Raw genomic sequence first — 15448 nt, 5'->3', positions numbered from 1 at the left:
ATTTGTGCCATTACTCCGTTTGATCTGTCTGGTTGGGGATCGTCAGTTGGTAGCCCTGCTGCCTCGTATCACGTGATCCTCCCCCACGCTCCCCCTCTAGCTAGGTGGGAGGCTAGGCTTCTCCCCCCTCCACTAAGGGACCGTTGCCTTCCCTCCTTTTAGAGGGGGTAGTTAAGTGTTTATGGACTTTGTCCTCCGGGTGGCCCGGCGGGTTCGTCTCTGTCTAGTCTGGTTGGCCACCGGTCAACAGAGTTGGATCCCGGTGCACCCTATTTTATATTCACTTTTCATTATGGCTTATGTTATACGAAACCCTCCGGGTTCGATTGGCAGTTCTTAGCTACAGTTCCGCCCCCCTATTATTTTATAACATTTCCTATGATGATTATATATGACAGATCACTACCCCGGAGTCCCTAAAGGAATTGGTATTGGATATACCTTTATTTCCCGGCCCGGGGTCTACCCCGCCCCGGGAAATCAGACACCATGTGTCTTAATTCCTTGTTATTGCATCCTTTTTTATGCTCCCGGCTTGACCGGAATGGATTGCTATACTTTAGTTTCAAGTTAGACTTATGTTTAGGCCCGGGACCTCCGGTCCCGCCCCTATGTAAGAATATTACAGTTAAGCTCTAACCTTGTGTTAGACCTATGTTAGGCCCGGGTCCTCCGGACCCGCCCCTACTTAAAGAATAGTACAGTTAAGCTCTAATCTTGTGTTAGACCTATGTTAGGCCCGGGTCCTCCGGACCCGCCCCTACTTAAAGAATAGTACAGTTAAGCTCTATTCTTGTGTTAGACCTATGTTAGGCCCGGGTCCTCCGGACCCGCCCCTACTTAAAGAATAGTACAGTTAAGCTCTAATCTTGTGTTAGACCTATGTTAGGCCCGGGTCCTCCAGACCCGCCCCTACTTAAGAGAATTACAGTTTCTCATATACTATTCTTTTTATAGATGGTGCATTGTCTGACGCCGGCCTGTGCAGCTGTTCTGCACCAGCCTTGTGGCCACTCCGTCTGCCGATCTCACGCCCCTTGTGGGGTTCAACTGGAAGACGTTGTGGTATGGCACCCGGATAACTCTGTGATTTGCTTCGACCTCATCACTACCCTTGGATCTGACTCGGTGAGTCCCGTTGGCTATATTGCCTTCTTATTTTATTTACTATTAGTAAGATATCTATGGTCTTGAAGGACCATTGGGAGTCTCCCTTTTATAATTCCCACTATTATTTCAGGCATCCCCGGAGCAAAAGTCTGCGGCTCGGGCCACACTGAAGGTGTGGGTTGGTGGGTTTGCCCGGAATGTGAAGTCTAAGCGGCCGTACGTCCTATCTGAGGACTACTGCACCATGGTTTACCCCAACGCCAAGTCTTCAGCTGCTGTGGCTAGGCATGTGGCAGCTCCCATCATTGCCCACATTGATGCCACTATAACGGGTCTCATCGACCCAGAGCAAGATCCATCGGACGCCCCCGGAGGTCTGGAGGACAATGTTGCCTCCATGAACCTGGACGTCGAACCAATGTTGCTAGACGAGCCGGATACAGGTAGGGTGGTAAGTGAGGCAGGTGTGTCCGGCGCAGAGATTCCTATCCTCAGCCCCGCTCTTTCTTCTTCTTCTGATCGCTCTTCTCTTCTTGGATTTTCTGGGGACCGTGATTCGTCTCAACGTTCATACCCGGTTCCCCCTAAGGATAAGTCTACTTCAAGGACCTTACCCAAAGCTCGCAAGCCTCACAAGACTTCTCATGGCTCTAAACATTGTACGAACCCGTCTTCAAAGACCTCTGGTTCCTCCTCTAAGTCTCACGACCCGGGAGTTCCTTCCGCCCCTCCTGCTGCTAGCCCGGGCCTTTCCGAATCAGCCATGCTTCGCATCGTGTCGGAGATGCAGGCAAAGTTGGTTTCGGAGATGCAGTCGAGGATGGACACGATGTTCTCTAACTTCGGTCAGAGAATTGGGGCTTTAGAGCAAGGAGCTCCGGAGAGAGTCCAAAGCTCTCTCATCCCGGATGCCTCTAAGCTCCCGCCGTTTGCCAAGAACAACCCCTGGCGGATGGCTCTTCATTCCCCGTTCTCAGACGGAATGTTGACTCTGGAGGGCCTTGGCACTCGTCCTCTAGAGGACTTTGAATTCTTTCCTCCGGGTCTGGCATTTCCATTTCATGGTTATGCCAGACTTACCGAGGAAGCTTTAGTCCGATTAGACAAGGTCCCCAAAGAGACGTTCATCTTCCCGAAGGAGCAAGCCCAATCTGTTTGGGCCAGATTTTTGAATGACATCGGCTGCACTAACACCATGCTGACGCCTTATAAAAGCTCCTTTACGATGTTCTTAATGGACAAGAACACCTTGACTCCATGCGTCAATAAGGTGGCAGAGCTTGCCTTTCAATATGCTCTGGAGGAGAAGCCCTTGCCTCCCATCCGAGAGGTGGATCCAATCTCCCTCCTTCTTCCCTCAGGTATTGAGTGTAGGGACAACGTCCATACCACCTTTACCTCCGGCAAGCTTGCAGCAGACTGTGCCTCAGTCTTGTTTAGTGAGAAGCTTCCCCGTCTCCCGGAATCCCTCATTAAACAGGAATATGATTCCCGCCTACGTGTGGGCCGTACTCTAAACCTGGCCACATCCACGGAGTCGATAGCCTTGACTTACGATACGGAGAGTATTTTTAAGTCTCTCAACAAGGCTACGTTACAGTCTTTATATTATGACTTGTATGACTTCGCTACTGCTAAACGCAGATGTCGCAAGCATGTTCTAGCTGAGGCGACGATTAGGCATGAACCTAATAAACTCATCCGGTCCTCCTGTTGGGGTTCAAATCTCTTCCCCGAGGATCTCGTAGAGGAAGTCTTGGCGGAGGCCACTAGGGTTAATCAGAGCCTTAAAGCCCGTTGGGGTTTGACCCCTAAACGCAAGTATGACCCCGCAAATTATCAAGCCCGGGGTAGGAAGAAGCTTAGACCATATACCTCCACCCAGTTCAGGCAACAACAGAGTGCTTCATCCAACTTCCGGCTGCCTCTTCCTCCATTTTCTGTTGTCCCTGCACAGCCTTCCACCTCTCGGGCTCCTTCGGATGACTATGTCACCGTTCTGCTACCTAAGAGCCAGCTTTCTGGTGCCTCCGCCACTTCCCCTGCCTTTAACCAGTCCTACGAGGCTCATAGCTCTTCCCAGAGTTATGGTAGAGGCAGAGGCTACCACCGTGGCTCTAACCAGAACAAAGGCAGGGGAAGAGCCTTTCGCAGAGGAAAGAACTTCCGAGGCGGACGTGGAGGCAACTCCTCAAACCAATACTGAGGTGCAGCAGGTAGGGGGGAGGCTCTATGCCTTCTGCAACAAATGGAGGTTCAGTCCCTGGGCGTTCAGTATCATCTCCAAGGGACTGGGGTGGAGTTGGATTCAAGGACCTCCTCCTCCGAACAAATTTCGTCAACATTCCACTCCGGACCTGGTCGAATTTGTCCAGGATCTTTTACAAAAGAACGCCATACAAGAAACGAAACATCTGAAGTTTCAAGGTCGGCTGTTCAGTGTCCCGAAGAAGGATTCAGACAAGAGAAGAGTGATTCTAGATCTATCCCTTCTCAACTTGTCCATTCAATGCGACAAGTTTCGAATGCTTACCGTCTCGCAGGTGCGGACCTTACTTCCCCGTGGGGCCGTCACCACCTCTATCGATCTTACAGACGCCTACTATCACGTCCCGATAGCGAGACACTTCCGTCCGTACCTAGGCTTTCGCTTAGGGGACAAAAGTTACTCCTTCAAGGTGATGCCTTTCGGGCTCAACATTGCCCCAAGGATCTTCACAAAGCTAGCAGAAGTCGCTGTTCAGGAACTCAGGAATCAAGGGATTCAAGTAGTAGCCTATCTGGACGACTGGCTCATTTGGTCAGACACCTCCCAAAATTGCCTAAAAGCCACTCACAAAGTCATCCATTATCTTCAATCTCTAGGCTTCCAGATCAACTTCAAGAAGTCCCGTCTTCTTCCAAAATCGAAGTTCCAATGGCTCGGCCTGCAATGGGATCTTATATCTCATACTCTGTGTCTTCCCAGACCCAAGAGGTTAGAGATTGCAAGGAACACCAAACGCTTTCTCAAAGACAAAGTAAGTTCCAGACGACTCCAAGAGAAGATTCTGGGGTCCCTTCAGTTTGCCTCAGTGACGGATCTTCTTCTGAAGGCAAAATTGAAAGATATCAATCGTGTCTGGCGTTCGAGGGCGAACCGGAAGCTCCGGGACAGGAAAGTCCGCCTTCCTCCCATTCTACGGGAAAGACTTCTTCCTTGGACAAGAGCAAACAGTCTGTCAAAGTCAGTTCCCCTTCGATTTCCGCCTCCGGAATTAATCATTCACACAGACGCATCCTTATCAGGTTGGGGCGGCTATTCTCAGCTCAAGAAAGTTCAAGGTCTTTGGACTCCCTTGTTCCGCCATTTTCACATCAATGTGCTAGAGGCCATGGCAGTTCTTCTAACCCTGAAACGTCTCGCTCTTCCCAAGAAACAACACCTTCGTCTGGTCCTCGACAGCGAAGTGGTGGTCCGCTGCCTCAACAGAGGCGGGTCAAAGTCAGGGCCTCTGAACCATGTTCTAGTAGCCATATTCTCCCTAGCAGCCTCGAACCGTTGGCATCTTTCAGCTGTCCACCTGGCGGGAGTCCGGAATGTAGTGGCAGACGCCCTGTCCCGGACCTCCCCTCTAGAATCGGAATGGTCACTCGATCTAAAGTCATTTCGGTGGATTCTCTCTCAGGTTCCCGGTCTCCAAGTGGACCTCTTCGCCACGGAATCCAACCACAAATTGAGAGTATATGTGGCTCCCAATCTAGACCCTCAGGCTTATGCCACAGACGCCATGTCACAGAATTGGGACAACTGGGAAAAGATTTATCTCTTTCCCCCGGTGAATCTTTTGCTGAAAGTTCTAGACAAACTGAGATCCTTCAAGGGACAAGTAGCCTTGGTCGCACCCAACTGGCCCAAGAGCAACTGGTATCCTCTCCTGCGGGAGTTGAGACTATACCCTCACCCGATACCCAATCCGGTTCTGTCTCAGATAGTACAAACACGCGTTGTGTACGCTTTCTCAAACATTCAGAGCGCCCTAACTTTATGGACTTTATGAAGTTTGCGGCTATGCATGGTGCCAATATTGATCCTCAAAACACCTTGTTCCTAGAATCGGATAAACGGGATTCCACCATCCGCCAGTATGACTCTGCAGTTAAAAAGTTGGCAAAATTTTTAATAGACTCAGACGTGAACTGTATGAACTTGAACCTTACAGTCACTTTCTTTAGATCTTTATTAGAATCAGGTCTGGCAGCCAATACTATCACCACTATTAAATCGGCTCTGAAAAAGATCTTCCTAGTGGGTTTTAACATAGACTTAACCGACTCTTTGTTAGCTTCAATTCCGAAAGCTTGTGCCAGACTGAAACCGGTTACTCGTCCTACCCCGGTGACCTGGTTCCTTAATGACGTACTCAAATTGGCTTCTGATACCATTAACAGTTCTTGTGATTACATGCCCCTTCTCAGGAAAACACTTTTCCTAGTGAGCTTGGCTTCCGGGGCAAGAATTTCTGAATTGGCAGCCTTGTCGAGAGACCCGGGTCATATTGACTTCTGCCTTCAGGAGAGGTCCTTCTTTCTCCTAACAAATTCTTTTTGGCTAAGAATGAAGACCCTCAAAACAGATGGACCTCCTGGAAAATTGTTCCCCTCACGCAAGATCCGTCGCTGTGCCCTGTCACTACTCTTAGGTCTTATTTATCCCGGACCTCCTCTAACTCCTCGGGGTCTCTATTCGTTAGAGAACAAGGCGGTACCATTACTATTAAAGGGATCAGGCAACAAATTTTGTATTTTATTAAACAAGCTAACCCTGACTCTTTTCCTCTTGCACATGATATCAGGGCGGTTGCCACCTCGGTGAACTTCTTTCACCACATGAATTTTACAGACCTTTCCAGGTATACAGGGTGGAAATCACCGTCAGTGTTCAAGAAACACTACCTTAAACATTTGGAAGCCCTAAAATTTTCTACAGTAGCCGCAGGGAGCGTAGTTACTCCCGAGTAACTCACAGGTTAATGCCTTGACTCTTTATCTCTCCCTCTTACCTGCCTCATTTATACCCTATTGTATTCGTTGGTCTCGCACCTGAATACTGTTATTATATTTATAAATTTTATGCTCCTGAGTATCTGTATATATTATCACTCACGGCATTATTATACCTACCTTATTGGATTTATGTTCATATTTAAGATACCCTTATAATTGTTTTTTGGTACTCATCTCTGATTAAAGCATCCTGTATTTCTCTTACGCTTATGTTTTTTCCTTTATTTTGCAAGTTTGGTGACATTTTTCTCTTGTATAGATTCACTGGGCGGCACAGGTTCGAGCCCAGAAAAGGGATTTTGACGTAGGAAAAATCTATTTCTGGGCGAAGGACCTGTGCCGCCCAGTGAACCCTCCCAGCTCCTCTCCCTTGGAGTCCCCAAACTTTGGGTGCTAAGGAGTTGGGTTCTGAGCGGATGCATTGTTAGTAGTACCGAGTGAGGTTGAACGGCTCTCCTCTATTGGGGTTCTCTGTCGTGGATTAATCTAAATAGTGCGGGACCTCTGGAATATACGCCCAATTTTATACCGACACCAATAGGTGAGCGAGCTAGTTAACCTAGCACTCCTTTACATTTTTTCTCTGGTATATTTAGCAGTAAATTACCTAAGAATAAGTGCTAAATGGAGCTTATTCACTGGGCGGCACAGGTCCTTCGCCCAGAAATAGATTTTTCCTACGTCAAAATCCCTTTTTTATTACATTATTCATTTGGGCATTTAGAGACAGGTTACAGTCAAGAAATACACCTAGATCTCAAACTTTACTAGATATCGGCACCGAGTCATTATTCATGTGCATTTGAATGTCACCTAAGTTACTCACGCTGTTTCTCTTGCCCACCACCATGAAGTCAGGTTTGCTCTCATTTAATTTTAGTTGTTTAAATGTCATCCATTCTCTGACACTATTATGGATTCGGTTTAGAGTTTCAGTAGTGTCATGTATATCATTTATGAAGTAAAATTGTGTGTCATCTGCAAATAGTTTAAACTTCACGCCTTGCCTTTGTAGTATTTTCAATAGACCAATTTACTTATGTTTGTATGACTATGAAAAATGCAAATTATTTTTATAAAGATTTGCTGTATTATGATATATCTTTCCATGTCAAAAAAACCTTAATCGTAGTTATAGGTATACAGCATGATTTTTTTTAGATACTGTAGACATTAAAAAACTTATCATTTTCTTATTACGGTATTGGTGTACATTAATGTTAGAATTTCATCTATTACTATCATTTCACTTGCTACCATTACCTTTTTAGGTTCAGGAGTAAACCTTGACAAGTACATCTCTGAGCACCTGGAAGTATTAGGCAGCCCTGTTGCTGAAAAGTTTCAGAACCAGCTTCCTTTCCTTTTTAAAGTTTTAAGTGTTAACCAAGCTCTTTCAATCCAAGCTCATCCAAACAAGGTATGTTAATTTATTACAATTTTTTGAAATCTTAAATTTTAGGAAGATCTCTTAATCATCCCTGAAAATTATTTTGTTGTTAGGATTTTAATGAAGGAATTATGGCAAATAGCTTGAGGATTGGTAATGTGGGAAGAGCAGTTTGTTTTTATACAAGGAATGTTGTCTACCTGTTCTTTTGATATGAAAAAGGTGAGAAATTTTAGAAAAGAAATACAGTTTGTCTTTTACCTAAAGGATTTAGATCTAGAAAACCTATGATTGAAGGGATAAGAGATATGATACAGTGTGTGTTGAGGATATCTGGCATAAAAGGAGATTTTATTAAAGGAAAGGTTGTGTGAAGATACAATGCAATTTGATAATTTCAGGAATTGAAATGTAGCAGGATTTACTTAAAGAGATGTATGTAGAGGAAAGTTTGAGGAATGAAAAAAGATATTGTTGATGCTTCTTTGATTGGTGCTGTAATAGTAAGAAGTTGCAGATGGTGATCTGTGGTATGAATTTGAAATGCAAATATTCTTCAAGAGGATAAGGTTGAAAGCAAATGACAGCAAGAGTAAGATTGTAGCAAGTATAAATGGAAGCTAGAAAGGTTGAGTGACAAATGTGCATTGATGTTGGAATGATGGAAGAAGTTTATCCATCTCAATGAATCTTACATAAATGTAATTCGTTCCTTCCTTTTTTGCTAGTCAGAATAAGTGTCCAAGAGTACAGAATGGACCAATGGATTTTTAATGTTCACACCTTTTAACCATACCACAATTATTTTGTTAATGTACTCTTTTTAGAAGAGACAGTTTTGTTTTGTTCAGAAAACATTATCTGACTCTTTATATGAATCCGAGTTTGTTCTGACACTAAATACAAACCCTTCGCTATTTATAGGGATATACTTTCGGCGAAGTTGAAAAGTGAGCCATGATAATTTTAGCAAGGGATAACCGCTAGTTAGCGGGAGGGGTGGGGGTAGCCGGCTGTCCCGCTCACTCATACACCTGGGCTGAGCATCCACTTTTCTTTCTGGCTCGGAGAGGACGGTCACTGCCGCTTTCTCCCGCCATTAAGACTCTTCATTTGATTGTTTTACAGTTAATTCTGTTTTTCTTATTCTTAAACTTATGTTTTCATTTTATGTACTGTATATGAAAACATACTCGTTATGTTTTTATAAAAACAGTATTTAACCTTTTATTACAGTTGCTGTTTGTGAGAGAACGCTGTATGGACTCAATCTCCACCGCAGGGGAGTTGTCATTGTGCTCATACTCCTGCTCCCATACTACGCCGCTCTCTCTCTTGCGTGGATGGCCGGCAGATCCTCTGCAGGGGGAACACATTTTCTGTTCACAGGTTAGATGTTGCTCTCGAATGATTCCTTCAGTAATTAAGTTGAAATAATAACTTTGTAATTTAACTTTTTTAGCTCCTGTCTGCGCACTCCTTGCGGCGATGGGCCAACAGCCTTATTTAGCCGACAGAGGGAGTGTATAATGTAGTCTTTACTATGTCCTCTCCCTCTTGGAGAACCCCCTTCCGACCAAGGATCGAGTTTTCTGCCAAGTACTGTAGTCTTATTTGCAGCAGATTAATGATTTGTAATTTTTTTTTTTTTTTTTTTTTTTTTTTTTTTTTTTTTTTTTTTTTTTTTTACGCCGCCACTCTCCTTCTCACATCTATGACAGCCGGCGAAGAGAGTGAGCAGTCCTTATGTTTCTGTTCTCTCGGGGGACACTCCTCCCATCTGCTGGTTAGGTGATTGTCCCGAGGGAGTTTCTGCCATAACTTTTATATTTCCTCAGATAGCAATGCTGTTCTTCTTCGTAAGGCTAAATCAGCCGACGTAGAAAGAGCAGATCCATTCGTTCCAGTAGAATTGGTCTGTCCTGCCCCGTCACATTCTGGTGCTGAAGGGTGCTCCCTATCTGTGGCAACTCCTGTTGAGCTCGCTGGTTACAATCTTTTCATTATAGGACGAGGTCTCTGCCGATAGTTGTACAGTCTTCGTTTCACTCTAAGACTCTCCTTCGTTCCTCATGCTCAAGCCTGGGAATGAGGGCAGAGGCATACTGGGTTCCTTTGGGTGTTCCAGTTGGGGGATTCCAAAGGGGTGAACTCGGGAACAATCCTCGGCTACGTTTCTCGGGTAGCAATCGATGCCGACCTTCAACTTGAACAAGGCTTGTTGACGGAAAGCAGAGAGCACTGCCAGGAGGTCTGCCTCCAGAGGATAGAGAACTTTCCCTTTCGAGGGAGAGTTAACCTCCCAGGGTGTTGGGCTGCTCTCCCTTCCGAGGAAGAGCTTCCCTTCATCAGCTGTTTAGCAACCTTCCCGCTTACGGGGAAAATTGCTGACAGCTCGACAAAGATCAGCAGCTGCTATCTCGTTGCCAAAGACTGAGTTTCTCCCCCTTGGATTGGGGGAAAGCAAAGACCAAGGCAAGGTCCTCCTTCAAGAGGACTTCAGATCATTTCGTGACCAGCCTGTGCCTTACGCCGAGGATGATGCTTCTCCCCCTAGTAGGGGGAAAGCAAAGTCCAAGGCATGGAGGACCTCTCTCTTCCGCGAGAGAGATTGATCGGGGGGAAAGCATTGTCCTAGGTGATGCGCTCCTTCAGGAGAACATTCCTCTTGTTCCTGAGAGAAAGCTTGGGATCAGCTTTTTGCGACAGAGTAGACTCCCTTTCTGGAGAAACCTGATATACGTCCTCCTTCGAGGGTCCGTCGGGTGGAGGAGTTTCTGACCCCTCTTAATCCTGGGCTTCTCCTCCCCTGCGGTAAGGAGACATCTTTTTGGACCTTCGGGTTCTCCCGATGGTCTTGCTTCGGCCTTATGTGACCCTGAGCCTCCGGGCTCCCGTTATGTTGAGCCTAACGAGTCTCATAACCTAGAACCCTCAGGTTCCCGTCACGTTGAGCCTTTGGGTTCCTGTGACCCGGAACCCTCAGTTTCCTGTCATGCTAAGCCTTTGGGTTCTCGTGACCCTCGTTACGTTGAGCCTCTAGGCTCTTGTAACCTTAGGCCTTCGGGTCTTCATTGAACTGAGCCTTCGTGTTCTTGTGACCCTCGTTACGCTAAGCCTTCGGGCTCCTGTTACGCTGAGCCTCCGGGCTCTTGTAACCCTGGGCCTTCGGGTCCTCATTGCGCTGAGCCATCGGGCTCTTGCCACCCTCATTACATAGAGACATCTGGTTTTTGTTACGCTGAGCCTTCACGCTTTCGTAACCCTGGGCCTGCGGGTCCTCATTGTGTTGCATTATCAGTTTCTCATTACGTTTACGAATGTTACAAGCTCTGCCCACAAGGTTGCCAGACAACGTTGTCACCATATGAACATTGGCAAGCCCTGCCCTCAAGGAGGGTAGGCAAACCAATGAAGATATAATTGCTACACTAATTGTGTTTTGTTTTGTGGGTATCTCTTGTCCGAAAAGCGATCTCTAAGGAGATTCACTGTTGTAACATAAGCAGTACTGGCTACCTAGTTTACCGATCTGTCTCATACTTACCCCCACTTTATTAATGGCAGTCGAAGGGAGGACAGGATTCCCCCCCCCCCCCCCCCATTCATAGCAGAAGCATGTAATCAGTTGCACATCTTGACATCAACTTGATGTTTTTTTTGCCATGCAATCTCTTGACCCCTCGTGACAAACTGAGGAGCATTGATTTTCACTTGATAGTCAAGGTCGCTTGTTCCACTAAAGGTAATTTGATAGCCCTTAGGGTTAATTTAGTTTCTTTTTCTCTGTTTAGATGTGATTGGTTTCTTATGGGGATCATTATGCGGACTTGTTCTCGCTGTGGAGGCCGCAGCACCTTCATGTCCTCGGTAGATACCAATCCTCACGCCTTGTGTCCTGCTTGCAGAGGACACTCTTTTAAGCAGGATTCACCTTGTGAAGTGTCGGGAGTGGTCATCTGCCCAGGGGGTGAGATTTGAAAGACGATGCAATAAGTTCAAAAGCGGATTTTTCTCCTTTGGGGTCTTCCTCGAAGGCAAAGAAACCCTGGCTTCCTTTTTCATCGTCGCGATCCCTATACGTTCAGTCTCCCTAGGGGAGAGTTTGAGTAAGAGTGATGATCGTTTGACCTCCGGACAACCGTCGAACCTAGAGGATGCCGCCGCTTCCCCTAGCGAATTGGCGCCGCCCTCTGCCAAAGGGGAGTCTCTCTCCGTTGACAATGTCCATCAACTCTGGCCTTCCTTAGTGATATTGGGTCTCCCTTTTAAGGGAGGCTTGTTGGAGCTGATTGAGTTAGGGACACAGAGGAAGCACATACCTGCTTCTTCTGAGGTTGACCTCAGTCATGCTCCAAGAGACTTTGAAGGTAATCCACCTGCAGAGTCTCTAGTGTCTTTACTGTACTTGTATCTTTTTCTTCACCTGCACGGTAACCTTTTGTGCATGTTGCTTTGGCACGTATGCAAGAGCAGATACTGACTAGTAATCCCCGGAGAACTCTGTCACAAAGGCCAAATGTGGCCAACATACAGCTCGACCTCGTTCCTACTCACCAACTCGCGGATTACAACTCATTCCCTCAGCCTGAGTATGCTCAGCGAATGGAGGGTATGCAGAGTTTGACGCATTGAATTGCCCCTCACAAGGCCAAACACCTTTCTTATTTGTGAGTGAAGTCTTCCTGTGAGTAGTCATATTCATGCGGTGTAAGGAAAAGAGTGCTAGATTCCTCCATGCCTCTTTCCAGCCCATCAGAATGTGGTTCTTTAGAGAAAGACAATGATGTGGTACGAAAGCTGTGCTTCTCTCTCCCTTGCCGTCGTATCCGTATGACACAACAGACCTCTTTCAGCTTTGTTAAGCTGGAATCTTTGGGTTTCGATCTGAGGGTTCCTTTCCCCCCTGGGAAAGACCCCATTGTTTCTGGAGTGTTCACGCACACAGGATCACACGTATCTTTGGCAACTACTAATGATGGATTGCTCAAGACTACTCATCAAGCTTCCTATCGGAGCATTGGTAAGTGCGTGGAAATTGTCACACATAGCCTGGGCTTGTCAATGAGTAGACCCAAGTCCAGTGAGAAAGTCATACGCAATGTCTTGTACCCATCCACCTGTTGAGGAGCAAAGACAAGCTTATCTCTCTGACGAGGGTTTATGCGAACAAGATTGTTCGCAATCCCCTACTTGTGGCTGAATAGACCCAAGTCCAGCTAGAAAGTCATACGAAATGTCGCGTGCCCACCCACCTGTTCAGGTGAGAGTTCGAGCTTCTCTCGCTGGTGAGGGTCTATTCAAACATGAGTGTTTGTGTAGAGAGCAACATGCAAACGCTACTTCGATAGCACATGCTTCCTCTGCGTGTACAGTTATGATCACTTTGCTTTAACAACACGACGCTTTACTTCAGCAGCGCAAGGTCACGATCAAGGTAATGCCACCTTGCGACCATCTATTTTCCCAGAAGGGAGAGCCCACTCACTCGTAATGGAACGACGTACCACTGTAACTCGCCCGTGAATTCCGGTTCACACAATGAAGGTAACTGTTGATAGCACACTTGTGCACTTGCTATCTATAAAGCGATGGCACTCTTCCCTCAGGAGACATGATATCGACCGGTCACCTGGTCTTCACACCTAACGTGGTTGCCACCTAGGCAAACTTAGGAGCACAAAAAGTCCCATGGTGCCCCTAGTAGTATTTTTTCATTTTCTAAGTACACTCCTTGGTTTCAAGACCTGGTCAAGGCTGTCCAAGTGGTATCCAACACTAGCTAAGTACCTGCAGTACACCGAAGAACTCCGGTTGCAGTGGTAACGAACACTTCAAATACCGCTGGAGGTATTGAGTTCCTCAGCAGACTGGGCCAGACTGGAGATTACTCCAATACAGTAATCACACGGAAGAAGAGGCAGTGCCAAAGACAGGAAACACGTCTCCTGCTGACACACTGCATCCAAGAACGACCAGGGGCTTGAGGTCTCTGAGAGAGATCTCCTTCACAGACGATTACAGTATTGATTGTCACCAGTCGAGATCGTCCGAGCTGAACAAGCCACTTCAACTACAATAACGGCCCAGCCCCCTCTTGTACCGAGCTCTTCCAAATCAAATGAAACTACGAGGAAGAGCTCATTTCTCACTGGTTTTGTATCTCGTTCTAAGGAAAGGAAGGCTACAAAGACAGTCCCAAAGAACTGGGCATTGAGGGCGGTGCCTCTGAACCAAGGACAGAGTGTTCCTAGTTCGGCCCAAAGCTCGGAAAGACCAGAGGAAAGGAATCTCCTTTCGAGTTCGAGGGACCTTGCTAGATGCACCGACTTCGACGATGACCCCCCTGAGCTCCTATGGTTACGAGCTCGTGGGTGGAAGATCCTCCCGATCTTGACTCAGGGCATGAAGACATTCTGCCGAGAGCCGCAAGCCCTAAGATCTCGGCTTCGGAGCAAAGGTAAGCAGATTGTACCATTTGATAAGTTGTAGCTTGCATTAGGGTAATTAACGGGTTGGACGACCCAACGTGCGTTCCACAAAAAAGGAAAGACACCATCCTGGACCTACTTTATGACACTCATACGCCCCTTAAGACTAGCTCAGATTTGCCCTAGTCAAGGGGAGTTAAGGATGCCAAAAAGAGGGCATATTCACAGATCACATGAGGGCCCAGGCCTAGTGGATAGGAGGCTTTTTGCAACTTCTTCCTCTGCCATATGTAAAACAGCGAAGATACTACAATATCATGGAGGAGGCATTACCTTCTGTACTGCTTGGTTCAGCGATACTTTCACTTACACGAAATATGACACGCCAAAGACTGACAGCACTACCAATCTCATTCTCAGCAAGTGATACCATGAATATGGAGAAGGTCATAAAGTATGCAATGTAGGCTACTTCATGGTTGGAGCTCTTGCTGGGCTCAGTTGGATGGCTATTCAAGACTGAAGATTTGTCCAATGAGCACACGAAGGAAGCAATGTCAACCGTCTTGCTCTCAGCGACTAGGACGGTCGAATTCCTGGCCTACCAGGCGGTCAACCTATGATTGAACGGGGTTCTTAAGCAGTGTGATGCAGTCATCGAGAGACTTTACAGACAGGTGTCGAGGGCGAAAGCTCTCAAACTCTGCATTTCTTCAATGGATGGTCTCTCTCTTTCAAGTGTCAATGACTTTGAGGCGGTAGTGGACCACTGGACGAAGGCAAGCCAAGACTCCTTTCTCCAGAGGGCAGTGACAACCTGTTCCTATGCAACAGCTCCGCCAGTACAGTTTTAAGACCGCGGGAGAACTCGAGGAGTTTGTACACCAAGACCTATCAGTAAGAAGCCTTTTCATCCCAGAGATCAGAACAGAGGAGGTAGTGGTCATGGACAATCCTGAAAGGGGGCCATTTCTCACACTCGTCTACTGGTGGGAGGATGCCTGCAGAGATTGTTGACACATGGGGCCGGACCATAGACGGTGTCCCTACTCCGAGCAGGATATCATATCTCGTTCACTCTCTCTCTCCCTCCTTTGACTTGTCACCCAGTTAAATCGAGTTCCTATACTAAGGGATCCATAAAGGAAGAGGCCTTCTGGGCTGAATAGATCATGCTGGAGAATGACACTCTCCAAGTGGTTCTAGACAAGTCTCCAGGCTTCTATAGTTGATTCTTTCTTGTAGAGAAGGTTTCTGGAGTCAGGAGACCAGTCATTGATGGCAGACGTGGTCAGAGAGGCGGTCAGACCAAAGGACTTCATGATAACACTGGATTTAAAGGTTGCTTATTTCCAGATCCCAGTCCATCCATCATCAAGGAAGTATCTAAGGATCATCCTAGACGATCGGCAGTACCAGTTCAAGGTGCTGTGTTTCAACCTGTCCACAGCACCCAAGGTTTTCACAAGGG

General features: G+C 46.7%; 1 protein-coding gene across 4 annotated transcripts in view; it reads left to right on the top strand.

Moving 5' to 3' along the window:
* The window catches only part of Mpi (mannose phosphate isomerase), a 169035-nt gene that overhangs the window by 64915 nt on the left and 88672 nt on the right, over positions 1-15448 (top strand). For all 4 annotated transcript variants that reach the window (XM_068370558.1, XM_068370559.1, XM_068370561.1 and 1 more), the window contains exon 3: positions 7428-7576. In XM_068370558.1, the coding sequence (XP_068226659.1) occupies positions 7428-7576 (149 nt within the window). The remainder of the gene's footprint in view (positions 1-7427; positions 7577-15448) is intronic.

The sequence above is a fragment of the Palaemon carinicauda genome, chromosome 3 (genome assembly GCF_036898095.1).
Source record: "Palaemon carinicauda isolate YSFRI2023 chromosome 3, ASM3689809v2, whole genome shotgun sequence".
NCBI lineage: Eukaryota > Metazoa > Arthropoda > Malacostraca > Decapoda > Palaemonidae > Palaemon > Palaemon carinicauda.
The sequence above is the reverse complement of the archived record's forward strand: the minus strand, read 5'-3'. Positions and strand labels throughout refer to the sequence as shown.